This window comes from Rhinichthys klamathensis, unplaced genomic scaffold (assembly GCF_029890125.1).
Source record: "Rhinichthys klamathensis goyatoka isolate OS25496 unplaced genomic scaffold, OSU_Roscu_1.1 h1tg000148l_1, whole genome shotgun sequence".
Lineage (NCBI taxonomy): Eukaryota > Metazoa > Chordata > Actinopteri > Cypriniformes > Leuciscidae > Rhinichthys > Rhinichthys klamathensis.
The window spans coordinates 1,410,994-1,438,924 of NW_026606683.1; the positions used below are offsets into that span (position 1 = coordinate 1,410,994).

Below are 27,931 nucleotides of genomic sequence, written 5' to 3' on the forward strand. Positions count from 1 at the left end.
GAACAGTGCTGCTGCATTTCAATTCTGTTGGCTGTAGTCAGAGTCCATTAAAAAGAAAAAGAGGTCATTTATATTTAAAGACTGCCATCTGCTGGTCATTAACGCATTATGTGTTATATAGTAAGAAATCTTGGCCTTCTAAATGATGGTGCAATCAACCCCTCTATATGACTATGCACAATCACCTGAGTTATTAATTGAAATTTATGATTAGTTTTGGTGGCAATCAACATCAAAGGATCTGCTCAGACCTGAAACAAATCAGCAGCATGTTCATAATGTGACCAATAAAGGCCAAAATAATGCATGTGCAAGTGTGTGGTTGCATTCAGAGAAATATTGGAATTCATATTCACAGTGTTTCTGAAATGGATGGAAGAATAATTCAGCAAAACCATTTTTACAAATGAATATTCATGATAATCCCTCAGCTTTGTTGAAAGTTCATGTAAATATAAACAAAACCTAATCTTCTGAATTACTCACAGGAATACCAGAGCAGATTTCTGCTGGCCAGCTAATTAATAAATCATCAATGAATTAATATGCATTTATTGGGTGGTGGAGAAGCATCTTCGGATCACTGCTCACTTCTTCTCTTTCCCATTAGCAGTGTGGCTCATGTAATGACTCCCGTTTGCAGGATGTCTCTGTTGATATACACTCTAATTTTGTTCTGCGCTGCTCTCTGTAAAACATTGATTTAAAGACATCTGCCAGATCCACATGGGTCCTGCAAACAGATGAATTATTCATTTTGATATTATTCTGTATGCTTTATTTATGTTCTTCTATGAAGCACCCAATGTGATTTCCTCAAAGAAACTACATAATATATAGGCCTATATGAATGCCAAATTGGCTCTACAGTTATTTGTTGACTATTATAACGTATTAATCGCATGATGACAAAAGTAAAGTCACAAATGTGTTAACATGCAGAACGATGGACAGACTGCTCTAACAATTTGACATCCTAAATCCAGTTTTCAAACACTCACACAGATATAGTGGCTCCTCCATGTGGCAAACTTACGAAATAGCCACAACACTGCAATGAACTATATTGTCAACACCTTCATCAGAGAATAACACAAAATCCTAAGATTAAAAAAAGAGGTGTAGGCCTATTTATTGAGGATTTTTTTAGAAATTAAAATGGATTTCAAACATTTAATACATTAAAACAGTTTGCAGAGAAAGACCTTGGAATAATCGCTCAAAAACAATAAAATACCACACAGATTGGTTTGACAATTTGAAGTAGGCCTACATTTTTGTGTGCAATATTTGTTTTCCTGTTAAGTAGCCTATGCAACAATACAGAATATAGCAATAACTGGTGCAAGTGAGATTTCAAAATGACCAGAAAGGTAAAATTACAGTAAAAATGATTAAACACACACACACACACACATACACGCCATTTTTGTAGATCTCACACTCTTCAGAAATATGCGTGCCAAATATGCGTTTTTCATACTTTTTTGTTTGTTTGTTTTTCTGATGTTCAACGTGCACTTCCCTTGTCTTCCTTTTTTAACCTTCATGAACAAATGTATTTTCTACCACATGCCTATTGTTTACTGTTGTGGTGCAATGTAAACACCTCTTTATAAAATGTCTAATTTCTTTGTTCAGAGTTAGCTTTTTATGACATCCTAACACACTTATTAAATCCTATTTCACACTTTGCGCATAACTTGACAAATAACCGCAGCTTGAAATGACAAGCAATACAATATTCTATTGGTCACTACTGAGACTGAAAGTCTGCGATTATGTATAACACATTCATTCACATCCACCTAATAAACAAACAAGCAAGGGCGTTTGGCATATGTGCGTAACTCTTTCAGTGTCTGCGCAAACCTCAGCGCAGCGAGGACGTGCCGGGCGCACGGCGCGCTTGATTAAATGACGTCACTGTGTCATGTCGACGGGAGTGTGCGCCATCTTGAAGCGAAAGCAAATCACGGGCAGATCCCGCTCTCGCTGAACCCGCTCTCATTCCGCGCTCGTTCATACCGTCCGCCCGGCTGAGCTCGAGGATAAGCCGCGCTGAAGGATCGAGGCACAGGCATAGGCACCGGAGATGATGGCAGGTAAACGCGCCGCGCTGAGGGTTGTGTGTGTTGGTAGGCGGGGGCGCGAGCGGCAGCAGTGCGGCCTAAACATCAAACCAGCCCCCTTTACTGAGACTACATCAAACCCACATCCACTGTTTTATCTCAGTATGCATGCTCGTGCGGGGCAAGGGTTTGAGTTCAGCGTGATTAAATGCTTCTGGGAGGTTGATCTGTGCATGCATTTAAATGCAGTTGTGTTGTTGTTGCAGGGGTTGGTGGAGGCAATGATTTCCAGTGGTGCTTCTCCCAGGTCAAAGGATCCATAGATGAAGATGTTGCAGAAGGTAAATAATGGCTTGCATTGGTCTTAAACACCCTTGGGTGAGTATGCATGAGCGATGAGGTGTGTTGTATATGGAAATCATGCATGGCGAGATATGATGGGAAGAGATGGAGTGTTGTAAATCCATGAAAATGTACACGTTCATCCCAAAGATTGACATCACTGTCCAAAAAAGGTGTTCTCAACCTTTTTCAAATAGTATATGGAGTGAAGGGGATAGACAGATGATCTTGTGCGTCTAACTTTGCATTGCAGTACTGTAAATAATACTGTTTGGTCTTGAATGACAGATTGCTTGTGATGTTCCTCATTTGTAAGTCGCTTTGGGCTAAATCACCTGCTAATAGATGTCATGTCAGTAGTAATGCACAGTTTCCTGGACACATTACCAAAAAACACACCGACAAGTAGATGTGTATATATATTTCTATATGCGCAAATGCATGGACTTGAAATATTGATTTAAGTAGAAATTAAGTGAACCCATAATTGGAGGAAAACGTGTAAAAATACTGATGACTCAAGTAGCACTCAAAGGCGTGTCCAAATTGTCGTCCAATCAAATGCTCCCCCCATATACTACTTAATGCAAGATACCACAGGAAAACATGGTAAAAAAAAATTAATAACCATACTTCCCCAGTTGATTCTGTACAAGTTTTCTGAAATATTATGCTTAAATATGCAAATTAGCCATGATCTAATTAATATGCACTAATTTACATAGATTTCCAGAACAGAAATCTGAACATTGGATAAAGCCAGGTTCAAATAGTTTTTTTGTTGACGACAGAGGTTTTTACAGAGCTGATTTTGTCATTCCATAAATCAGATGATGCATTTTCACCATGTTTAAAGAAATAAAATGTTCTATAAATCAGTCATATGATAAGAACAAACCCCTCTGTAAAAACCTCTAGAATTTCTTTTCTCTTTTACTGTAAGTGCTACTGAAGTCGAGTACTGCATTTGAAATTTAAGCACAAAGATAAAGTGTAATAAAATAAATGTGTAAATGTCTAGTCTGAAAGCTGTTACGGAAACAAAATAGCCTGCAATCTCAAGAAGAAGAAAAACAATGGTTTTTCCTGTAGTGTCTTGCCTTTACTCTGACTAGCGATGACGAGTAGCAGATGATTGGCTATATTTAAAGAGAACAATATGTCAGTTTTAGTAGAAAATATGTCAGCGTGGGAAAGAACGCAGTGTTCCGCATACTATTTAGTTAGTTTTTTATCTCATGAAGGCAAGTGTTGGCAAACGAGCAGTCAGCATAGTACAGTAGTAACAAATTAAAAATATGTATTAATATGACACATTATAGATCGCTAGATGAGTGTCAGTGAGCATGTGTGCTGCATTCTGGGGCTCCAGTAGGGAAGCACATCCTGCCTTTGAAACGGCGGAAAGCATGTCCAACTGGTCCGACCAGCTCACATTATCCCTGTGTCGTGTCTGAGTGTGTGTTCCATCCAGAGATCAGTGAGGGAAGCTTGGGAATACAGTTGTGCTTCTGAATCTCAGAAGGCAAATTGACGTTCATTGTGGTGCTTCGATTTTGTTGCCATTTGCTTTTTTTTATTGCATTTTTATTTTATGGTCTTTTTTTGTGTGTATATATATATGAAGAGTTTGGTTCCAAAACGCAAATAAATCCATTTAGATTAATTTGAGTAAAAATGTGTTTTCTTTACCAAGAAAGTGGAAAGATGAAAACAAAAAAAAAATCCAGGTTTTGATTTTCAAAGATTTATTATAAAAACGGATTATTTTTTTCCTCAATGCAATTAATCCATTGAATCAATATAAAAAAAAAAAATTCATATTGAAACTGTTGAAAATACACAACAACATAAGTTTATAAGTATAATATTTTTATTAAGAACTGTAAAGAAGATTGAAAACATTTTTCCTCCTCCCGAGTGCCTCATCTTCTTAATCTCCTCACGTAAATGATTCGATTTCGATGCCTTACGTTTCTTACCCACCGCAGAAACAACCACAGGTTCATCAATGCCGTCAAAAAAATTATTCATTTTTTTGTTTGTTTGTTGATCGAAAAGTACAAAATAGATAAGAAAAACTAGGAAGCCTGGTGTATTTATGGCGCTGCCGTTACTGTTGTGTTTACATTGCGTGGAATGGTGCGTTGTGATTGGTTGAGAGCGGGTATATCGCATTCTGCAGAGAAGGGAGACTGGCGTTTGTCGCGGTTTGGAAAGAAAGGGAGAAAACGACAGAATAACACGGCGGATATCGCATTTTACTTAAAATTAAACATTGACTTTTCAATACCAACCAGATACAATACTGATTTTTGCAGTAACTAATTTTTTTTTTTTAAATGGCGTTTTGGAACCAAACTCTTCATATATATATATATATATATATATATATATATATATATATATATATATATATATATATATATATATATATATATATATATATATATATATATATATATATATATACACTCACCGGCCACTTTATTAGGTACACCTGTCCAACTGCTCGTTAACACTTAATTTCTAAGCAGCCAATCACATGGCGGCAACTCAGTGCATTTAGGCATGTAGACATGGTCAAGACAATCTCCTGCAGTTCAAACCGAGCATCAGTATGGGGAAGAAAGGTGATTTGAGTGACTTTGAACGTGGCATGATTGTTGGTGCCAGAAGGGCTGGTCTGAGTATTTCAGAAACTGCTAATCTACTGGGATTTTCACGCACAACCATCTCTAGGGTTTACAGAGAATGGTCCGAAAAAGAAAAAACATCCAGTGAGCGGCAGTTCTGTGGGCGGAAATGCCTTGTTGATGCCAGAGGTCAGAGGAGAATGGCCAGACTGGTTCGAGCTGATAGAAGGGCAACAGTGACTGAAATAACCACTCGTTACAACCGAGGTATGCAGCAAAGCATTTGTGAAGCCACAACACGCACAACCTTGAGGCGGATGGGCTACAACAGCAGAAGACTCCACCGGGTACCACTCATCTCCACTACAAATAGGAAAAAGAGGCTACAATTTGCAAGAGCTCACCAAAATTGAACAGTTGAAGACTGGAAAAATGTTGCCTGGTCTGATGAGTCTCGATTTCTGTTGAGACATTCAGATGTTAGAGTCAGAATTTGGCGTAAACAGAATGAGAACATGGATCCATCATGCCTTGTTACCACTGTGCAGGCTGGTGTGGTGGTGTAATGGTGTGGGGGATGTTTTCCTGGCACACTTTAGGCCCCTTAGTGCCAATTGGGCATCGTTTAAATGCCACGGCCTACCTGAGCATTGTTTCTGACCATGTCCATCCCTTTATGGCCACCATGTACCCATCCTCTGATGGCTACTTCCACCATGTCACAAAGCTCTAATCATTTCAAATTGGTTTCTTGAACATGACAATGAGTTCACTGTACTAAAATGGCCTCCACAGTCACCAGATCTCAACCCAATAGAGCATCTTTGGGATGTGGTGGAACGGGAGATTCGCATCATGGATGTGCAGCCGACAAATCTGCGGCAACTGTGTGATGCCATCATGTCAATATGGACCAAACTCCCTGAGGAATGCTTCCAGCACCTTGTTGAATCTATGCCACGAAGAATTGAGGCAGTTCTGAAGGCAAAAGGGGGTCCAACCCGTTACTAGCATGGGGTACCTAATAAAGTGGCCGGTGAGTGTATATATATAGGCCTATAGTAATAAAGACCATCCATGTTTATTTTTGGGTTTTGAGCACTTTCCGCCAAGTAGTTTTTTGGGAGGCTTTTTGTTGCTTTTTTTATTTGTTTCTGCATGAAATATTTTAGCTAAATCGATCAGGTTTGTGTGTGGCTTGTCGCTTTTTATAAGACTTAAATGTTGCCTTTTATTTGACAGTTTTATTCAGTTCATCGCTGACTCCCTCTCATGTCATTCTAAACCCACAAGTCTTTCATTCAACTTCAAAACACAAATGAAGATATTTTCCAGGGCTCCAGACTAACTTTTTTTACTAGGAGCGCTGTAGCCCCTGACTGAAAATTTTAGGAGCGCAAGCAGAAAACTTAGGGGCCCACCTTAAATCAGCTTGCATTATTTATATTATTCAATTATTTAAATTTCTCCCAAAATAACTACTATACTGACAAGTTCTTTAATAATAAATAGACTTAACGTACAGATATTACAATGTGCAGTTTTATTTTAAGTTCACAGGGCTCCAGACTAACATTTGAGGGCATGACAATACACCACTAAGCTTAATTTAGACTGTAGATGAAATTAACTTAAATTATTATCATTCATAATGTCTTAATATTAATTAAAAAGCAAAACGAGTGAAAACATTGATATTAGGGAGTGAAAATAGCCAATAATCATCCTACTGTTTACACTGGTAATTTTTATTTTTAAATAAGTGTTTAAATAACAGTTTTCCTACATCTTAAATTTTTTAGTTTTAGGACAATCTTTGAAGGATGAACAAAAAATGTGTTGGTCATCACATTAAAAATAACATTTATATACAGTGTTGGGCAAGTTACTTTTAAAAAGTAATTAGTTACAGTTACTAGTTACTTCTTCCAAAAAGTAACTAAGTTAGTTACTCCGTTACAAATTTTAAAAGTAACTAGTTACTTAAGAAAGTAACTATTGCGTTACTTTCAAGTAAAATTTAATTTTAAATGCTCAAATGTGACCCCACCTCTACCCCTCTTTAACGGAACTTACAATACATGTGCATGTTCAATTATTTATGATAAATCTGAATATTATAATGAAATGGACACTTAATGCAATAGGCCTACATTATTAACAGAAACATGAAACATTGTACACACATCTAAAAAAAAAATGTTGTTGTGGGACAAAGTGAGACTAGCCTCCAATCAAATGCCATGTATGTAGATATTATGTTTATATAGTGGATCAATGCAAATAACACAATAGATGTTTTGGAACTTTTGATATTTATTGCCCCTCAACAGGCCACAACTGGGCAAAATTAAATTAAGCTTGTTAAGCAATATACCAAAAAGACTGTCTTGTGTTGTTCCTTGTGTGTCCTGTCCTGTCCGACTATGCGTTATGATGGGTCGTTCGCAATTCATGAGCGTTAGCCGTTAGTGATGAGGGGTCGTTCGCGAATGAGCGTTAGTGATGATGGATCGACTCGTTCGCGAATGAGCTTTTGATGGGTCGTTCGCGATTCGCGAATGAACCGACTCTTAGAGCCATATCTCTATGGCTATCTCTATGGCGAGATAAGAGCCATATCTCGCATATCTGAAGAGCCGACTCTATTTTTACAAATTTAGCCTAAGCCTATAGAAATTAAATAATTATGTAATAAAAATTGAAATATTATAGTCAAAGTCATTTAAAGAGCCGTTTGTGAGCCAAAAGAGCCGGCTCAGTGAGCTGAGTCAAAAGAGCCGAATGCCCATCACTACTATGCGTGCTTTCGAAGACCCGCCTAACTCTACCTCTGATTGGCTTACAATGACATTTTACTCTACCTCAGCCAATCGTCAGCATTTATGCGCTTGTCTCGTGCTCTGCCCACTAACCAAGGAAGACCAGTAAACAAAGTATTTGCCTCTCGCTCAGAGATCTAGTTGGTCTGATGAAAAAAAAAAAACAGCTTCATCAGTTATAGTAACGCGCCGCTTTTTTTGGCAGTAATGGTAACGGCGTTATTAAGATGAGAAGAGTAATCAATTAGATTACTCGTTACTGGAAAAAGTAATGCCGTTAGTAACGGCGTTATTTATAACGCCGTTATTCCCATCACTGTTTATATATGATACTATAGTTTTGAAGTGCTGGGGAAAGATGAGTAGTACTTGTAAGCGTTTGACTATTTCTGTCACAATACCATAGTTATGGTTAGAGTTACTACATTAGCCTAAACCCATGGTGAATGTTGCTGATTTGTGGACTGAAAGCCTTCTAGAAGTGTTTCTCCTGGTTCTCCTGGAATTCAATGGATTTCTTCACTGGATCTCCAGAGTCTGGATCTTTCTCCTAGTAACAAGATTGGCCTGCGACTGGCAAGTTCGGGGCGCTGCGCTGTCTATTATTGGTCCGAACTAATAAATGGTCCGTGAAGCATAAACGAGTAGCGCATTTTCGTTCCGCTTTCATTTTGTTTGCATTCGCTGCTCGGCAACGCTGTGGTCGCGCCAGTGTGACCTAAATAAATATTTGGTCGGACCGGCAGGAAAAATGGTCGCAAAATGCTGTTTTCAAGAAATCTGAGAGACTTCTGTCCATTCATTGAAATTATTCACGGCTTAAACGTTCATAAAGAGATCGTAAATAATAAATCCATATAAATAGAGAGGTTTAATCCAAGTCTTCTCAAGAGAAACGATTGTTTTACATGGTGAACAGATTGAATATGGGCTTTTATTCACATATAAACATTGATCAATAAACACAAACAGAAGCTTGACACGCCAGAACAACAAACCTCATTGGATCTCACGCATCAAGCAAGCATGCTTGAGCTTCCATTTACCAAATTTGAGTGCTCTATATATGTACGTTCTCTGATCAATGTGTGAATAAAAGCCCAAATTGGGTGAATAGATTTTCAAAAAAGGGACAGAAATCTCTCATATTCCATTCAAAATATCTTTATTTGTGTTCCAAAGATGAACAAAAGTCTTACAGGTTTGGAATGAAATGAAGAGTGAGAAATTAATGACAGAATGTTCATTTTTGGGTTAACTGATCCTTTAATGAAGAATAATTTTAAAGTAAAAGTTTTTAGTGACTTAAGGCCCATTTACACCAAGGACAATAACTATAAAGATAACGATAAAGATCTAGTTCTGAAAATCGTTCATCTCAACATTAAAGAATAGCAGTTCACACCACAGCTGTGACAATAACGACACTATACAGTTGGAATCGCCTTCAGAACGATTTAACCCAGCTGATAAACGATAAAAGCATTGACAGCCAATCAGAATCCATATGGCTGTAATGAGCTTGAGCATTTAAAGTGACAGACAAGCATGCGCTTAGAATAAACAGAACGATATCGTCCGCTGGCGTGTACGCTAAAATAGTTATCTTTATAGTTATCGTTCTTGGTGTAAACTAGCCTTTAGTTGAGTGTGTTGTTTGTATGGTGGCGGTTGGTTGTTTATGTTTTTGCCACTTTCCCAGGTCTCCGCTTTGCCCTCTGTGAAAAATAAAACGGATTTCTAGGAAACGGACACATGTTGACTTGTGTAATATCATCTGAGCAGACTGGCCCCTTATGTGGAAGAGAAGGTTATTTAGAGATCACTATATCGCTTGCTAGATTGTGAGGTGTGATCGCTCTGTGTGGCAATATTCCTTTTCTCTGAATTCTGCACATATGGGAAGTTTTGGGCCGTAGTGATAAGGATGCATGCAAATTTAGATTCAAAATACAATTATAGTATTGCCCATATTGTTTTCTTATTAGCAGACTTTCAGACTGCGTGCTTACCGGATCTAAAGATATAAATAAATACGGACCGTCTTTCTCACACACACACTTTCTCACTACACAGCTCTGAGATAGTCGCTGGCTCACAGCCAATGTGTTTTCCAATTCCTAAGTGTGAAGACTTCCGGTTTCATTTCAATTCTCTTTTTTTTTTTGTCGAGCTTTTGATTTTAGAGCAAGAACCCGAGGACTAGTCATAAGATGTTCTTATAGTGTTATTGACTTGTTGCATATGTTTTACTGGACTAAATATGCAAAATATGGTATTGTTTGTTTCATACTGGTTGTTTGTTTGACTCGTCACTTAAGGATTAATAGATGTTGTCTTTGCTCAAAGTGATATGCCTGATATATTGCAATAAACAGTCGATTAAAGTATACTAAAATATAACTTAAAACAACAGCCATTGTTGTCAAGTAGATTAAAAAAAGGAACTAAAGTGCAATTTTTCCCACACATAAGTGTGTATATATATATATTATATGTATATATATATATATATATATTATATAATCCTATATGCACACATTTGTTTTTGTTTTCCAGTAATGAACTGCAATGTTTTTGTGAAATGTCTTGGATGTTATGTACATTTCTATCTATTTTTTAAATCGTGGTGAGGTATATTGTGAATTTTCCATCTTGTCCAGCTTCAGTTGTGCTTTTTCTCTAGCCCTGAATGACTTTTAAACAGGAAGTGAGTAATTTGTGGGAAGGATTGTGCTGCAAACTCCCTTAAAGTTATATGCTCATGTTTATGAGGCCATTATTCATTTGGGATGACACATTGGAGGGTCCCTGTCAAGTGTGTGTGTGGTTGGTTCCCCTCATGATCTTACCTGTCTAACATGGCCGCACAGAACCCCGTCGCTCACCCTCCCTGCGTCCACACCGCAGCTTCTCCAGGCTCTTAAATCTTCCTCTGTCTTCTGTGTGCTGACAGCCACAGTCTGGTACTGTGCTATAATGGCTTCTCCCTACCTTTCAGGATGGGTATGTGTGCGTTTATATCCGTGTGCGCTCCGATTGTTTTTAAGCTTTACGAAGTCAGGCTTGGTCTGCTTTTCCTAGCGCTAACGGACCGTGATGTTTGGGTGACTGAATGATGCTGTGATTTGATCTGGTTTCGGGAGGTGCTGATGTAATGTTGCTGTAGGATGTCCGAGGTGGACGTTAGCAGCTTTAGGACGAATCTTTCGGATGTTTTTTTTTTTTTTTTTTACGAGATGGTGGTCACCACCCGTCATGTTCCTGCCTACGCTTCCCCGCTGCTGCTGCGGCTGTTTGTGTTGTGATACAGTACAGTGGTGTTTGCTCTGGATCTGATACAGTACAGTGGTGTTTGCTCTGGATCTGATACAGTACAGTGGTGTTTGCTCTGGATCTGATACAGTACAGTGGTGTTTGCTCTGGGTCTGATACAGTACAGTGGTGTTTGCTCTGGGTCTGATACAGTACAGTGGTGTTTGCTCTGGGTCTGATACAGTACAGTGGGTGGTGTTTGCTCTGGATCTGATACAGTACAGTGGTGTTTGCTCTGGATCTGATACAGTACAGTGGTGTTTGCTCTGGATCTGATACAGTACAGTGGCGTTTGCTCTGGATCTGATACAGTACAGTGGTGTTTGCTCTGGATCTGATACAGTACAGTGGGTGTTGTTTGCTCTGGGTCTGATACAGTACAGTGGTGTTTGCTCTGGGTCTGATACAGTACAGTGGGTGGTGTTTGCTCTGGGTCTGATACAGTACAGTGGTGTTTGCTCTGGGTCTGATACAGTACAGTGGTGTTTGCTCTGGGTCTGATACAGTACAGTGGTGTTTGCTCTGGATCTGATACAGTACAGTGGTGTTTGCTCTGGATCTGATACAGTACAGTGGTGTTTGCTCTGGGTCTGATACAGTACAGTGGTGTTTGCTCTGGATCTGATACAGTACAGTGGTGTTTGCTCTGGATCTGATACAGTACAGTGGTGTTTGCTCTGGATCTGATACAGTACAGTGGTGTTTGCTCTGGATCTGATACAGTACAGTGGTGTTTGCTCTGGGTCTGATACAGTACAGTGGTGTTTGCTCTGGATCTGATACAGTACAGTGGTGTTTGCTCTGGATCTGATACAGTACAGTGGTGTTTGCTCTGGATCTGATACAGTACAGTGGTGTTTGCTCTGGATCTGATACAGTACAGTGGTGTTTGCTCTGGATCTGATACAGTACAGTGGTGTTTGCTCTGGATCTGATACAGTACAGTGGTGTTTGCTCTGGATCTGATACAGCACAGTGGTGTTTGCTCTGGGTCTGATACAGTACAGTGGTGTTTGCTCTGGATCTGATACAGTACAGTGGTGTTTGCTCTGGGTCTGATACAGTACAGTGGTGTTTGCTCTGGATCTGATACAGTACAGTGGTGTTTGCTCTGGATCTGATACAGTACAGTGGTGTTTGCTCTGGATCTGATACAGTACAGTGGTGTTTGCTCTGGATCTGATACAGTACAGTGGTGTTTGCTCTGGATCTGATACAGTACAGTGGTGTTTGCTCTGGATCTGATACAGTACAGTGGTGTTTGCTCTGGATCTGATACAGTACAGTGGTGTTTGCTCTGGATCTGATACAGTACAGTGGTGTTTGCTCTGGATCTGATACAGTACAGTGGTGTTTGCTCTGGGTCTGATACAGTACAGTGGTGTTTGCTCTGGGTCTGATACAGTACAGTGGTGTTTGCTCTGGGTCTGATACAGTACAGTGGTGTTTGCTCTGGGTCTGATACAGTACAGTGGGTGGTGTTTGCTCTGGATCTGATACAGTACAGTGGTGTTTGCTCTGGATCTGATACAGTACAGTGGTGTTTGCTCTGGATCTGATACAGTACAGTGGCGTTTGCTCTGGATCTGATACAGTACAGTGGTGTTTGCTCTGGATCTGATACAGTACAGTGGGTGTTGTTTGCTCTGGGTCTGATACAGTACAGTGGTGTTTGCTCTGGGTCTGATACAGTACAGTGGGTGGTGTTTGCTCTGGGTCTGATACAGTACAGTGGTGTTTGCTCTGGGTCTGATACAGTACAGTGGTGTTTGCTCTGGGTCTGATACAGTACAGTGGTGTTTGCTCTGGATCTGATACAGTACAGTGGTGTTTGCTCTGGATCTGATACAGTACAGTGGTGTTTGCTCTGGATCTGATACAGTACAGTGGTGTTTGCTCTGGATCTGATACAGTACAGTGGTGTTTGCTCTGGATCTGATACAGTACAGTGGTGTTTGCTCTGGATCTGATACAGTACAGTGGTGTTTGCTCTGGATCTGATACAGTACAGTGGTGTTTGCTCTGGATCTGATACAGTACAGTGGTGTTTGCTCTGGATCTGATACAGTACAGTGGTGTTTGTTCTGGATCTGATACAGTACAGTGTTTGCTCTGGATCTGATACAGTACAGTGGTGTTTGCTCTGGATCTGATACAGTACAGTGGTGTTTGCTCTGGATCTGATACAGTACAGTGGTGTTTGCTCTGGATCTGATACAGTACAGTGGTGTTTGCTCTGGATCTGATACAGTACAGTGGTGTTTGCTCTGGATCTGATACAGTACAGTGGTGTTTGCTCTGGATCTGATACAGTACAGTGGTGTTTGCTCTGGATCTGATACAGTACAGTGGTGTTTGCTCTGGGTCTGATACAGTACAGTGGGTGGTGTTTGCTCTGGGTCTGATACAGTACAGTGGGTGGTGTTTGCTCTGGGTCTGATACAGTACAGTGGTGTTTGCTCTGGATCTGATACAGTACAGTGGTGTTTGCTCTGGATCTGATACAGTACAGTGGTGTTTGCTCTGGATCTGATACAGTACAGTGGTGTTTGCTCTGGATCTGATACAGTACAGTGGTGTTTGCTCTGGATCTGATACAGTACAGTGGTGTTTGCTCTGGATATGATACAGTACAGTGGTGTTTGCTCTGGATCTGATACAGTACAGTGGTGTTTCCTATGCATCTGTACTTGCGTCTTTTCCAGATGCACAGGATGAAACATCCAGATAGTTAATGACCACGACTCTCCTCGCTTAAGTGAATCACAACACCCACAGTCAAGACAAATATTATTATTTATTATATTAAATATATATATTATATATATTTTGCAGAAATAAAATGATTGTTTTATGGTAAAATGTTTGGCATTTGTACTTTTTTATGACAATAAACCTTAAGAAGGACATGTCATTACTGAGAGACGTTGCTAAACCAGTATGAGCCATATATTTTGCCATTATTGATATTCAGTATCAGCACTGAAACTTTATTTTATTAACTTGTTGTTGTTATTGTTGTTATTATTATACAATTGTTTATTTATAAATGCATTTAAAAGTATTTAATATTTATTTATATTTATTTACAATTTATATATCATTAAATTGTTTTATAATATTATAATAAAATATATAATGGTTTTGTTTTTATTATATATATATATATATATATATATATATATATATATATATATATATATATATATATATATATATATAATATTATATTGTACATTATATAAAAAAACGATAATTAATTACATTAAAATGTAATTATTATTTTATAATATAGTATATGTAGATGTATAAAAAGACATGTAATATTTATTTCAAATGTTGAATTTATTAAATATATAAATAATTGTCGCTTGAATTTTGTGCACATCTTATTTGCTATCATTAAATTGTAACTTATTAAATACTTTATTATTATTAAATATATTAATCGCAAAATATAATTATTTTTATTTAATATGCAAATATAGTATATGCAGATTATATATAGTATTTAATGTTTTTTAAATATTTATTAAATATAAGTGTTGACTTAACTATTTGTGCACATCTTATGTGCTTATTAACTTAAACATTATTGTAATGTGAATATAAGCGAAACATTTGCTTAATTGTGTGCTTTATGCAATGTGAAAAACGGTCTCCAAAATAGCCTTCATTTTCTGTATGCAAAAATGATCATATCTATCTTTGTTGATCTTGGAATGAAATATGAGCGGGCGTGTTCTTGCTGTGTTTAGTGAGGTTCACCCGCTGATGTTTCTGAGTCATTAGATTCTAGTGTGACTAGAGATTGATTAATCACACACAGACGGTCCAGAACACACGCACACACGCGTGCAGAGACCCGAGGGCTTTGTGTTTGTTGCTTATTAGCTGATCCTTCAACCCAGGATTTCTATAGGTTAGGGTTGCTGGATTATGGCAAAGTCATAATCAAGATTATTTTGGTCAATATTGTAATCATGATTATTTGTGATTAAAATAATAACTTTATTAGTTGATTTTCATAAATCAAAATCATCATTTGCTCACCCTCATGCTGTGTTTTGATTGTTTTTACAAAAGGATAATTTTGGAAAACTTTGGTGCCTATTAACTTTCATTGGGGCCTCTTGAGCTACACCAGCCACTTTATTTACCCTTGTCCTTCTAAAATAAAATTATTTTGCATGTTCTGTTTTGTGAATTGATATACGTTTTTATTCATTATATATTTAAACAATTTTTGCCCTTTTTATAAAAGTTAGCTTGAAATGGAATTAGGCCTGGGTATCGAGAATTGTTCAATTTTACTGGTATCTAAAATTTTGGGTGTCATAACCTTATTTATTGCAATTCAAGAATACATGGGTCAAAAACAATAAATATTTTATTAATTTATTACTTTTTATAACAATTCTCGATTCCAATTTCAATACCACAGATAAAACTACTAATATACATTTCAAAGATGATTAAAGACAAGTAAACAGTCATTAATAAAAAAAGAACAAATAATTAAACTACAAGCAATAACACAAATACAATAGAACAAAGATACAAATGAAATAATCAGTGCATTTTAAGCTTTTTCAGGGAATATAAAGATCGATTCATGGATTTTGAGAATTGATATCGAATCGACGTCTTTTAAAAAAACAAAATTAATTTTTTGCCTAGCCCTAAATGGAGTAAAGATGTGTCCGATTACTTTGGATGTAAAAGTATGCTCTCCAACTCATGTGCCACATTCATTTGTGGGCAGGTTATGTTGTTGCATAGTTGTTTTTTATTTTTTCTTACAAAGTCACAAGGTTGAATAAATTGCGTTCTCCCGTTGCTTTGGTGGTACTCCGTGGGGAAGTTTCTTTAAACAGTTTTCTTTCTGTGTAAACTGAAAACACAGAAGTCTTTTTTTTTTTCTTTTTTTTTTCTGTGTATCATATCATAACCTTGTTTTTTGTTTTATCAGACACCAGTAACCTGTTACTGTTTTTAATCAGACACCATATAACCAAACATGTAGTTAAAACCAGATTTCTCCATTTTGTTTCGTTGCTTATCAGCGTTTCTCACCTGGTGTAAAGTTTCCTCATTAAATCCACAGTAAAGAAACCAAATAGCCATTATCTTTGTTTCAGTTCTATAAATGTACAAGAGGCATTTGGTTATCTCTCATACTGTGTTTTTGGCATGTGAACCGTTGTCTAAATGAAGGCCAGGTCTGTGTGCGTCGAGCTAATTGTTCTGTTTTTCAGGAACACTGAATCATTCCTCCATTTATCCCTGTGCCCTTCCCTCAGAGCGAGAGAGATCAGAGAGGTGGAGAGAGGACATTATTCACACTGAACAGATTTGTGTTAACTCCGGTTTGAGTTTTAGGTTCAAACATGTTAAACTTGAGCGTGTATGAAGATGAGAATAATGAATGTTTTAAAGTTCCCCTCATATGTAGTGTGTCATATAGCTGTTTGTGAATCAACATCTGCAAAGTTTCATAGATCAAAGTGCTGATAAATGGACAAAGAACCGATTCTGAGCTGCCTGAAACGAGTTGTCAGTAATTCCAGTCAATTTGTATAATGCTAGCCGGTGGTCTTAATTGACTTGTGCGAACAACATCTACTTTGACCCGCAATTATACACTGTAGTTGTTGCTGAAGCCCGGAAGAGTTTGGTTCGTTTTGTTGAAGACGCTGTTTTCTGCTCTGCGAAGTAAATCCACTTTCAAAGACTCTGGCTCGAATTGATACGATTAAACTGACTCCATTGTTACTGTTCGTACAAGCGCTGAAGAAGCTCAGGAACTGAAATTCAGATATATTACAGGGCGTTTTGTTTCCAACACGCGCTGTAAGCAGTAGACCACAATAGACTGGGACATCTGACCAATCAGAGCAGAGTTGGCTTGAAAGGAGAGGTTTAGAGAGACTGAAACCTTTGTCGAACCTTTTTAGACACTGTGAGAAAAGAGGTGATGCTGCGTATATTATTGAAGTGTTTTTTGATATATGCATGTAAACTAGGGCTGTGTATCACCAACAATGTCACGATACGTATCACGATACTAAAGCCACGATACGATAAGTATTACGAAATGGATCAATTTGGAATTTAAATTTCTTTTGAGCTGAGTTTAGTAACAGTTATATCTGCTTATTGAATAACCAGTGTTATAACAATTGTGATAACTGAAAAACAATGAGTTAAATGAATAAAAAAGCTTAGAATGACTCTTCTTTCTGCTTTTAAAGTCTGCGTCAATAACTGAAATGACAATTATAGTGACACTGAAGCATGTCTACACTGCTCAATGACTAAACAAAACTTAAAACATTCCATAAAAGCGAAAACGGTAACAACTTAAATTTAACTTAGTTTTCTCAAACTCTTTTAAACACCTAGTATTTAACAGGTCTTAAGTGTTGGAATGTGCACCAAACAAAGTAATTTCTTCTACGTTGAAATCATTTTAAATGATTACATTTTCAAATTTTTATGCAGAAACAACAATTGATTGACATGCTCAGGGTTAAGAGAGTGACAGCAGAATATCTCGCTTAACTTCATCATACAACCGGGGTAATTGCCGTTTCTGTTAAAAACCTTTATGCTTATTTAAGACATAACCAACTGTGTTTAGAGGATACTTACCAAGAACGAAATTTTTTACATCATTTTGCGTGTTTTAGTCTCTTAAAGCGATATAATCTCGCGAGCTGTATGTGAGGCGGCTTTACTCTAGTCTATGTGCACGCAGAGAAAACCAACTCTCAGAGAGCGCGCAAGTACTGAATAGTTTAAAATTGTTTGAATGTTTAAACTGGTAAGACTTAAAGACATGCAAATGGTAAACTTTAGTCACGATGGCCCGATTATGCAAGTGAATATTCCGTCATGTCCCGACTCCTAACCGTGAGCGTGTAGATTCACCGGCTGCAGCGCTGGACGCTTGCCCGAGACGAGAGAGAGAGAGACGCAGCACTGCATTGAACTCACGCTGTTTGTGAAATTGCGTCTCACAGAAAGTTTTAAAATGACTGATTTGATTTTATAATCTGTGTGGATTCATTTACTAATACTACAACCTACATGCTAAAGTGAATCAATGTTTCCGGGAATTTCCCGCATTATAAACTGCGGGAATTATTCAAATTATGCGCAATACCTGCGCCGAAATTCGAGCCCTGAATTGGCTACATTCAAAAGCACAAAAGTATCGATACGGCAGCTGCTGTATCGATACGCATATTGCCAGGAGTTCATGACGATGTATCGTTGTATCGATATTCTGAGCACAGCCCTAATGTAAACCTATTGTTGGAGACCTACAGAACAAAATTAGAAACCTTTAAAATAGCATAATATGAGGACTTTAAGTGAAAGACAAACTTTGTTTCTTTGGCACAACATTAATGATCAGTCCAAGAACATGCATTTAGAAAGTAACTTGGCTCAATTTTGATGTCAAAGCTTTCTACTTTCCTAAAGCTGTGCATGTTGAACACATGAGATACATGATTGTCTTATCTATCTTTCTTCCTTTTGCATATGCAGCGGACATTATCTCAACCGTTGAATTTAACTATTCTGGGGAGTTACTAGCCACAGGAGACAAAGGGGGAAGAGTCGTCATATTTCAGAGAGAACAGGAGGTGATGCAACCCAAAGAATGTTTTTTTTTATTTCTATTTTTTTATGTGTGACTCAATAGATGTGTTAACTAGTGTGTTCAATGTTTCTCTTCACAGAGTAAAAACCGCCCACTCTCAAGAGGGGAATACAACGTGTACAGCACTTTTCAGAGTCATGAGCCTGAGTTTGATTACTTGAAAAGTTTAGAAATAGAGGAGAAGATCAATAAAATCAGATGGCTCCCACAACAGAACGCTGCACACTTTCTCCTGTCCACAAATGGTATGAAGAGTAAATTTTGCTTCTTTTTCAAAAGTTCAAAAAATCATTCAAAAGTTTGGGGTCGTTAAGATTTTATTTATTGTAAAGTAATTTCTGCAAGGATGCATTAAAGGTAGGGTTGGCCATTTCGGAGCGGCTAGCAATAGCATTAGCAAGCTATCTTTGAAAGCATTAGATCCTTCCCTCCAGGGTCCGAAATTAACACCCGCCAAGCGCCAAATGCGGGTAGATTTTCCGTTTGGCGAGTAAATCTCAAAAGGCTATCCGCCCCACTGGCGGGTGAATGTTTATTACAATTGCACTTTGTAATGTTATAATTCATTACATTTATATAGCGCTTTTTCTGGGACCTCAAAGCGCTTCACATATGGAAGGGGGGAATCTCCTCAACCACCACCAATGTGCAGCATCCACCTGGATGATGCGACGGCAGCCATAGTGCGCCAGAACGCCCACCACACACCAGCTTATTGGTGGAGAGGAGACAGAGTGATGAAGCCAATTAGTATATAGGGAAGATTAGGAGGCCATGATGGACAGAGGCCACTGGGCAAATTTGGCCAGGATGCCGGGGTTACACCCCTACTCTTTCGAAGGACATCCTGGGATTTTTAATGACCACAGAGAGTCAGGACCTCGGTTTAACGTCTCATCCGAAGGACGGTGCTCTTTGACAGTATAGTGTCCCCATCACTACACTGGGGCGTTAGGACCCACACAGACCACAGGGTGAGCGCCCCCTGCTGGCCTCACTAACACCTCTTCCAGCAGCAACCTGGTTTTCTCAGGAGGTCTCCCATCCAGGTACTAACCAGGCTCAGCCCTGCTTAGCTTCAGTGGGCAACCAGTCTTGGGCTACAGGGTGATATGGCTGCTGGTGGTTATATAAAATATCTGGCATGATGGCTACGAACATGGAGTTGTAAGTGTTTGCGGGATGGGAATTGAAAGTGACAGAGCGCAACTGAAGAACGAGCAGAGAGAGAGAGAGAGAGAGCCCCGGTCGCGCCCGCGCTCTTTCTCTTCGGAGCCAGGCGAAAGTATAAACAAGGCTTCACCGTCTCCTAAGCGCCGTCTTGCTCTCTCTCCCTGGCACATATTAATCAAAATAAATCGACACGATGGTAAAACGTCGGAAAACCATAGTTTCATGTGAAGCATTCGGAAATATTTTTTTTCCTGAATTATGCTAAAATACCTTATCTTCTCTGAAAAGCATTCCGCCCATTCAGCTTACATAAGTTAAACCACACTTTAAATAAACGAAAAAACTTATCCAGTGATGAAATGTTTTCTGTGTTGACACAAATCTTGTGGGATGTCCTAGCTGCCGGGATAATCACACAACGCGTACACATCCGATAATGACACGTCCAATTCGCGAACTAATGACTCCTTTGAACCGATTCATTTTAATGAATGCTTAAAACAACTGATATTTCCAGTCCTCCAGTTACTGATCGGATCAGTCAAAAATAGGCAGAGTAAAACTAAATTTTTTTTTTTGAAATAATTATAATATATTATTGCATACATTTTATTAAATATACAATTAATGCATTTCATTTTTTTGACAGAACTATTTTCATAGGCACCACCACAAAAATATTATTTTAATGTGTGTAAATTGTGTAATATGTGTGTAAATAAAAGTAAGAATGGAAAATAATAGACCAGAAATATAATGACAAAAATGTTTAAATATAGCCTATATATAAATTAATGTATATGTGTCACAAAAAGGCTGTTTATTATTTTGGCCGGTAAAAAATATGCTTGGCTGGTGGATTTTTTCATCTACCAGTCCCCGTGGCAGGTGAGCCAAAAAGTTAATTTCGGACCCTGCCTCCCTCCAGTGCGCTCTAAAGCCACACCACCTTCAAAACACATGGTCACACACAGACGGAGCAGATTCAGCAAAGCGTCACGAGAGACAGCATTCAATTACCTCATGTCTCAAAGCACATAACATTACAATAATAATGAACATGAACAACTTACAAAGCTCTGACTTGTACCAGGTGACTGCTGCAGATTAATTTCGCCATTGATAGTGTTGCCAGAGTAACGCATAAATCCAAGTCTGAGGACGTGAACTGCTCCTGGTCACGGATTACCATCTTGTAATTACGATTACGACATGCAGCATAAGCTCGTTGTTTTGGTTTTGTCTGCTCGAGCAGGTGCGCAGAGGTATGGAAATGCATACTCTTGACAGGCAGCTAGGACATCCTATCATTGCATTCGGACCAAATACAATGATTGGATGAACATTTTTCGGTCCTAAAACTTCCATAGAAGATATATGTAAAAAAAAAAAACATATATTTATTTAGTGAGCTTGGTGATCATAATATACTTCTTTTTTTTTTTTCAAAAACGTGAAAAAAATCATACAGACCCCAAACTTTTGAATGGTATGTTTTCTATAGATGTTCCCAAACTATTTGAGCTGCCTACCTAGACAGTATTGGGATCATCCTGACAAAAATATGATGTATTTTGCACTGATTAAAGGAAAACATGGTTGCGTTTTGGCTCCATTTTAGCTCACTAGGTTTTAGATATGCAGTTTGTCTGTTACTGATTTGTATAATTTTCTTATCAAAAAGACAAAACCATTAAACTATGGAAGATTAGTGAAAGGGACAAACGAGCGGAAGGATACAACCTTAAAGATGAAGATGGAAGACTGCGAGATCCGTTTCGAATCACATCACTACGGGTTAGTCTGTCTCTTTTATTCCCATGACATTCTGAGTTGCAGGTGCAGCCAGGAGCTGTGCAGTGAAGCACTGGTTTTTAGTTAATCAATATTTAATTCATATATAAAGTCATTTCACTGATGTTTACCGAACTTGTAGTCTGTAGAGTATATGCTTTTCGATACCGCATTAGATATATGTGTCCGGTTGTCAGTGGGGCAGGACTGCTTATTGTTATTTACAGAAACGTGTACAGAGCGAGACGTGTTGCAGACTAGTCAAGACATGGATGTATTTTGGAAAAACTGTACAACAGTGAACCATACATTTATTGCAATCTTTAATAATGGGTGAAGTTAATTTATAAAATATAGCATTGTTCAGTATTAGCATATGGTTCCTTAACTAATGTTTAGCTGTCGATGTAGAAATATTTGACTAGTTAACGTTAATTTAACTAACAATGAAAAAAAGTATATATTATTTTTTGTTAACTATTGCATTAACCCAAACTGGTTAGCGAGATAATTCAAATTAATCATAAAATTGTTAAAATAAAACAAAATAAAAATGGTATTGCATTTGTTTTCCTGCATGTCATGTGACCATTGACTGACATCAGAGAACTGTGAACATGTTGTAAAATTATGGAAATATTAAGTAACATTGGTTGTCTTGCAGGTTCCTGTGCTGATGCCGATGGACTTGATGGTGGAAGCCAGCCCGCGCAGAATATTTGCAAACGCACATACATATCACATCAATTCCATTTCAGTAAATAGTGATTATGAAACATACCTTTCTGCAGACGACCTCAGAATAAACCTCTGGCATTTAGAAATCACAGATAGAAGTTTTAGTATCCTTTACGTGATCTGTGACTTTTTTTTAATTGACGTGTGTCCTCCCTGAATTTATTTTGCTATCGAGGTGTTTATTTAAATTTCTATTTGTGCTCCAGTAGTCATAATTAAGTTTTCATGACCACTTTACACCTTTAGAACTAAACTGGCTGTTTTATTTGCTGCTGTACCTTATGTAAACATCCTCTATGCTGATGAAATAAGGTAAAGTGTTTGGGTTTGTGCACTTGCCCTTGCCGATCCTTTAAAGGTGCAGTAAGCGATTTCTGAAAAAAACACTGTTGATATTGAAATCAACACCCAAACAAACACACCCCTCCCTTCATTTCTCCGTCCACAAAAAACTGGAAACACTATGCAACACAGGCAACCACTAACATCAGACAGACATGGATGAATCAGCTGTGATTCAACAACATCATCATAGCGAATCAAGCAGAAACAAAGCAACCTGTTTTCATGCCTTCCTGCTCTCTAACGTATCTCCGGCGCTGGAAAGTTTTTCTAATATTAACGCGGGTCCTTGCCTGATTGTAACCCTTCTTCCAATAATACTCCTCTGATCTTTTCCTCTTTGGTAATTTCTCAGCTATCTCTCTTTCTCAACTATCTCTCTTTCTAAAGAATTTCTTAGAAATCGCTTACTGCACTTTTAATAATAACCTCTTTGCAAAGCCTGAATAATGCTGCGACAGGAAACAATATAACCAAGGCCTAAAATGAACACTCGCCAAGCGTCAAATATGTAAAAATCTATGTAAAAATTGACGTTGGTGAGTATTAAACGGTCAATCGCCAGTTGGCCAGTGACATTTTTATGAATTCTAACAATGCAAAATTGAGAACATGAACGTGAAAAAACGGGGCAGTGTTGAATCTTCACGAAAGTTTAAGTCTTTCCAATTTGAATATTCAATATTTAAGTTCAAGAAGACATGAAAGGGAACTGAATTCATTACTCTTGCTGTGTGGGAAGTTTTCTGTGCGCAAACATCCGAAGTACGTGTTCAAAAAGTTGAGAAATAAAACACATGTGTAACAGTATTTGTATATTGGATCCGTGCATTAGCACTTAAAGTGACAGCAGCCTAATATTCCTGCTGCTGTGTGTGTTTTTCATGTTAATCAGTCAACAAAAGACAAAGAACAATCACTTATTGCTTTTGACTGAATTGTAACAGTTGTAACTTTAATAAGGATTTATCTACGTTTCATGGCTGGTAAAAAATATTTTTGGCCGGTGCATTTTCTGAAGTCATCGGCCATTGGCAGGTGTGGCAAAAAGTTAGTTTTAGGCCCTGAATATAACCCTTTTAACATTTATATTTTATTGTAAAACTTTTTTTATATATATATGTTGAAGGCATTGGCCAATCTGAATATATTTGAAATGTCAATTAGAAAACATCCTCCAATCATCTTTTTCAACCACGTTTTTGTTTAGAAGCCAAATCCCCAAGTAATGACCAAGGCCTGCAGCGGTGACGTCGCAACCGCTTTAAAGTGTGTGTGAACTTCTTTCTGTTGGTTTCCTTTATGATTTCCCCCCTCAGACATTGTAGATATAAAACCAGCCAATATGGAGGAGCTGACGGAGGTGATAACGGCGGCCGAGTGTCACCCACACCAGTGTAACGTCTTTGTATACAGCAGTAGTAAAGGAACCATCCGCCTGTGTGACATGAGGGCCGCCGCGCTCTGCGATAGACATAGTAAATGTGAGTATTTGAAGTCAGTCCAATGTCTCTTCCGATTGTTTATTTTTTTTATCTAATCTCGCATCCCTTTATTTTCTATCAGACGGAGAGATAGAAAAAGATCACTCTCACCAAAAGGCTGTGGAGAGTTCCCGTTTTGTCTGTTTTTGCAGTGTGTTTCCAGTGTTCAATGTCAGCAGGGCCTTGTGTTACGTAATCACTGGGTTATGTAATTAATCGAACACACTGTCCTCATTCCAGACCAGCAAAGCAAAACGGCAAACTCTGGTCATTTACTTCCTGTCAAATCCACTCGTTTCATAACACTGCAAATGCATAAATGTGAAGTGTTTGGATGGATTAAATGCACTTTATTTCCTCCTTAATAATATGGAATATTATTCCACAATATTCTGGAATATTCTTTACAAAAAGGAAATGGGACCGTATAATTTCACATGATCCTTCAGAAAACATTCTCGTGTGCTGAAGAAATATTTCTTATCATAGTTGAAAACAGTTGTGCTGCTTAATATATTTTGTGGAAACTGACTTTTTGTCATTTCTTGGGTGAATATAAGGTTCAAAAGAACAGCATTTAATTTAAATAGAAGTCTTTTGCAACTTTAAATTGATTAAAAGTAACAGTAAATATATTTATAATGCATTTAATGCAATATATAAGTATTAATTTCTTTCTAGAAATAAAATCTTACTGACTGTGCAAACTTTTGAATGGAAGTGTACATGTGCACCACACAATTTTACATTTTCTACTCAAACAAGCTGTAACATTTGAGCTGCAAGTGAGAAATGTCAACAAAAATATTGTGGTTTTGTTTCTCCAAAGTTTTTGAGGAGCCAGAAGATCCCAGCAGCCGGTCGTTCTTCTCAGAAATCATCTCCTCCATATCCGACGTCAAGTTCAGCCACAGCGGTAGATACATGATGACCCGCGATTACCTCTCCGTTAAAGTTTGGGACCTGAACATGGAGAACCGGCCTGTAGAGACCTACCAGGTACACTAGAGATCTGATTATTGCGACAACTGGCATTCCAGAGCATGTCCATTCAGGTTTCGCATATTTTCAGAACATGGTGTTGCACGTCTTCAATGAATACATTCTTCAAATAGCGCCGGCACCTCCCCAACGTTTCACACAGTGCTTAAATGTGTCTTTGAGAGTGATATGTTTTTTGCTGATTCCCATGTGCTTCTCTGTTTCAGGTACACGAGTACCTACGTAGCAAGTTGTGCTCGCTCTACGAGAACGACTGCATTTTCGACAAGTTTGAGTGCTGTTGGAACGGTTCAGACAGGTGCGAAACTATTTCATGAGAGTGAATGTAGAGGTTTTCCAAACGCTGCTTCCCACATGCTCTATATAAGTCCTATTCCTACAGTTCCACATTTTAAAGCAGTTTATCCTTCCCAATAATGTGACAACCCTTATTTTATTTATATATATATATATATTGGTGCTGTCAAACGATTAAAATATTTAATCGCGATTAATCGCATCAATGTCATAGTTAACTTGTGATTAATCGCAATTAATCGCACATTTTTATCTATTCTAAATGTCTCTTGATTTCTTTTTGTTCCATTATTTTTTTCTCATTTTAATGCTCTTATCAACATGGAAAAGTGGATCGGCTTGCTTTGTGCAAATGTTTTTTATTGAGAATTCTTTTAATGAGAATTCGCATCAGCTGTGTGTGTGTGTGTGTGTGTGTGTGCTTGACCATCAAGTGGTGTTTCAGACTGGACGTGCTGCGATGATGATGATAGCTCAGTTCACAACGACCAAACACACAGATCACTTTGGTCTCGTCAATGGAACCATTTGGCAACTTTTTAAAAGTAAACTTTCCATTCAGAATCTTATTGGCATCCATTTCGGCGTCTCGCGCTCGTCATCCACTCAAAACGTAACGTTAACCAACTATTTGGCCGGCTCACAAGCCCAAACAAGTGTGTGCGGCGTGCCTGTTGTTTTGTTTTCCGCTCTAGCTAGATCCGCTTGCGCTTTGGTCGACGAAGAAACAAAACGTCCTCGCGCGGTGCAAGCCATTGAAATGAATGGGTTTCATAGTGCCGCGCCGCGAATGCCGCGTCCTGTCGAAAAAAGCATGTGAAAAAAACTACAAAGTTTGCTAGGCCAAAAAGACCGTTAATCGCGCGATAAAAATGCCGTTTAACGGCGTTAAAATGGGTTTGCGTTAACGCTGTTAATAACGCGTTTAACTGACAGCCCTAATATATATATGTGTGTATATTTATTATTAATTAAATTTTTTATATAGATAAAATAAATAAAATATTATATTTACTATTCATTTCAGCTATTTATTATGAATTTGTATTTAAAGTTTTAATTTCATTTTAATTAGGTTTCTCTGGGTCGAGTTCTTTGGAGGGTGAAAGCAAGTCTGCTACATTAAAAAAAAAACTATTTATCTTAGATTTGTCAATATTCCAGTAATCACAACAATTTGTGTGGATGACATGCCATATTATTTGTGCATATTTTTAAAGACTGGATAATGGTATGTTTTGTGTGAAATATTTGAGTGTATATAAAGTACTCATTAAAAATTGAGTGGAAGATACTTGGTAATTTTTTATCATGGTAATATTTACTTTAATGATATCATGTAAGAAAAAAGGTTCTGATTCTTGTTGATGAAGTGGTACTTGAACATTTCTGATGGGACTGAAAGAATCACTGAATCAGGCTTTTGAACTGAATCAATATAGTTAAAACCAATAGTTTGAAACCATTCAAGCCTACAAATCAGATGTCCTGCAGCAAAACCAATGCTTAACAGTGTTTAAGATGCAAACAAAGGCTCGGCCAGTGGTGTGACTGATTGAAAACAGTCATTATTTTACATTTGGTTGTGCAGAAATTCTCAAACTCAAGAGCCTTTTGAGACTGCGTTTAGGTACTTTACAATAAGTAAATGGTGACTAATCTTTATTCTTTTCCTCCCCTCTCATCGCCCCTGTGCTTCCCTCCTCCTCAGTGCCATTATGACGGGTTCCTACAACAACTTCTTTAGGATGTTTGACAGGAACACGCGCAGGGACATCACACTGGAGGCGTCGAGGGAGAACAGTAAACCCCGTGCCATGCTCAAACCCCGCAAGGTCTGCACCGGCGGCAAACGGAAGAAAGACGAAATCAGCGTGGACAGCCTGGACTTCAACAAGAAGATCCTACACACCGCCTGGCACCCGAAAGAGAACGTCATAGCTGTGGCCGCCACCAACAACCTGTATATATTCCAGGACAAACTTAACTAAAAAAGAGAAAAAAAGAAAGAGTGATTTAAAAACCAAGAAGAAACAAAAATCAAGAAAAAAGAAACATCCCCTCCTCCCCGTTACCCCCGGCCCCGGTCGGAGGACACTCGAGAAATCTCGTACTTTGCTTAGTCGTTAAATCTGTTAGAGAAATATGGCCCCGTTGTCATCCTGACAAAGAAGTGAAGCACTTGTTTTTCACATGTAGTCAAGGAAGCTGAGAGACATTGTATATTTTGGAAAAAGAGGGC

General features: G+C 38.1%; 1 protein-coding gene and 1 pseudogene across 1 annotated transcript; one reads left to right on the forward strand and one right to left on the reverse strand.

Moving 5' to 3' along the window:
- Positions 1 to 1,921: 1,921 nt before the first annotated feature.
- On the forward strand, positions 1,922 to 27,698 carry ppp2r2d (protein phosphatase 2, regulatory subunit B, delta). Its single transcript, XM_056258096.1, has 10 exons — positions 1,922 to 2,105; positions 2,339 to 2,413; positions 18,745 to 18,842; positions 18,939 to 19,104; positions 21,717 to 21,829; positions 22,491 to 22,668; positions 24,226 to 24,390; positions 25,220 to 25,389; positions 25,599 to 25,690; positions 27,401 to 27,698. The coding sequence occupies exons 1-10, from the start codon at positions 2,096 to 2,098 to the stop codon at positions 27,678 to 27,680; spliced, it is 1,347 nt and encodes a 448-aa protein (XP_056114071.1). The 5' UTR covers positions 1,922 to 2,095; the 3' UTR covers positions 27,681 to 27,698.
- On the reverse strand, positions 19,867 to 19,983 carry LOC130090637 (5S ribosomal RNA; annotated as a pseudogene).
- Positions 27,699 to 27,931: the final 233 nt, after the last annotated feature.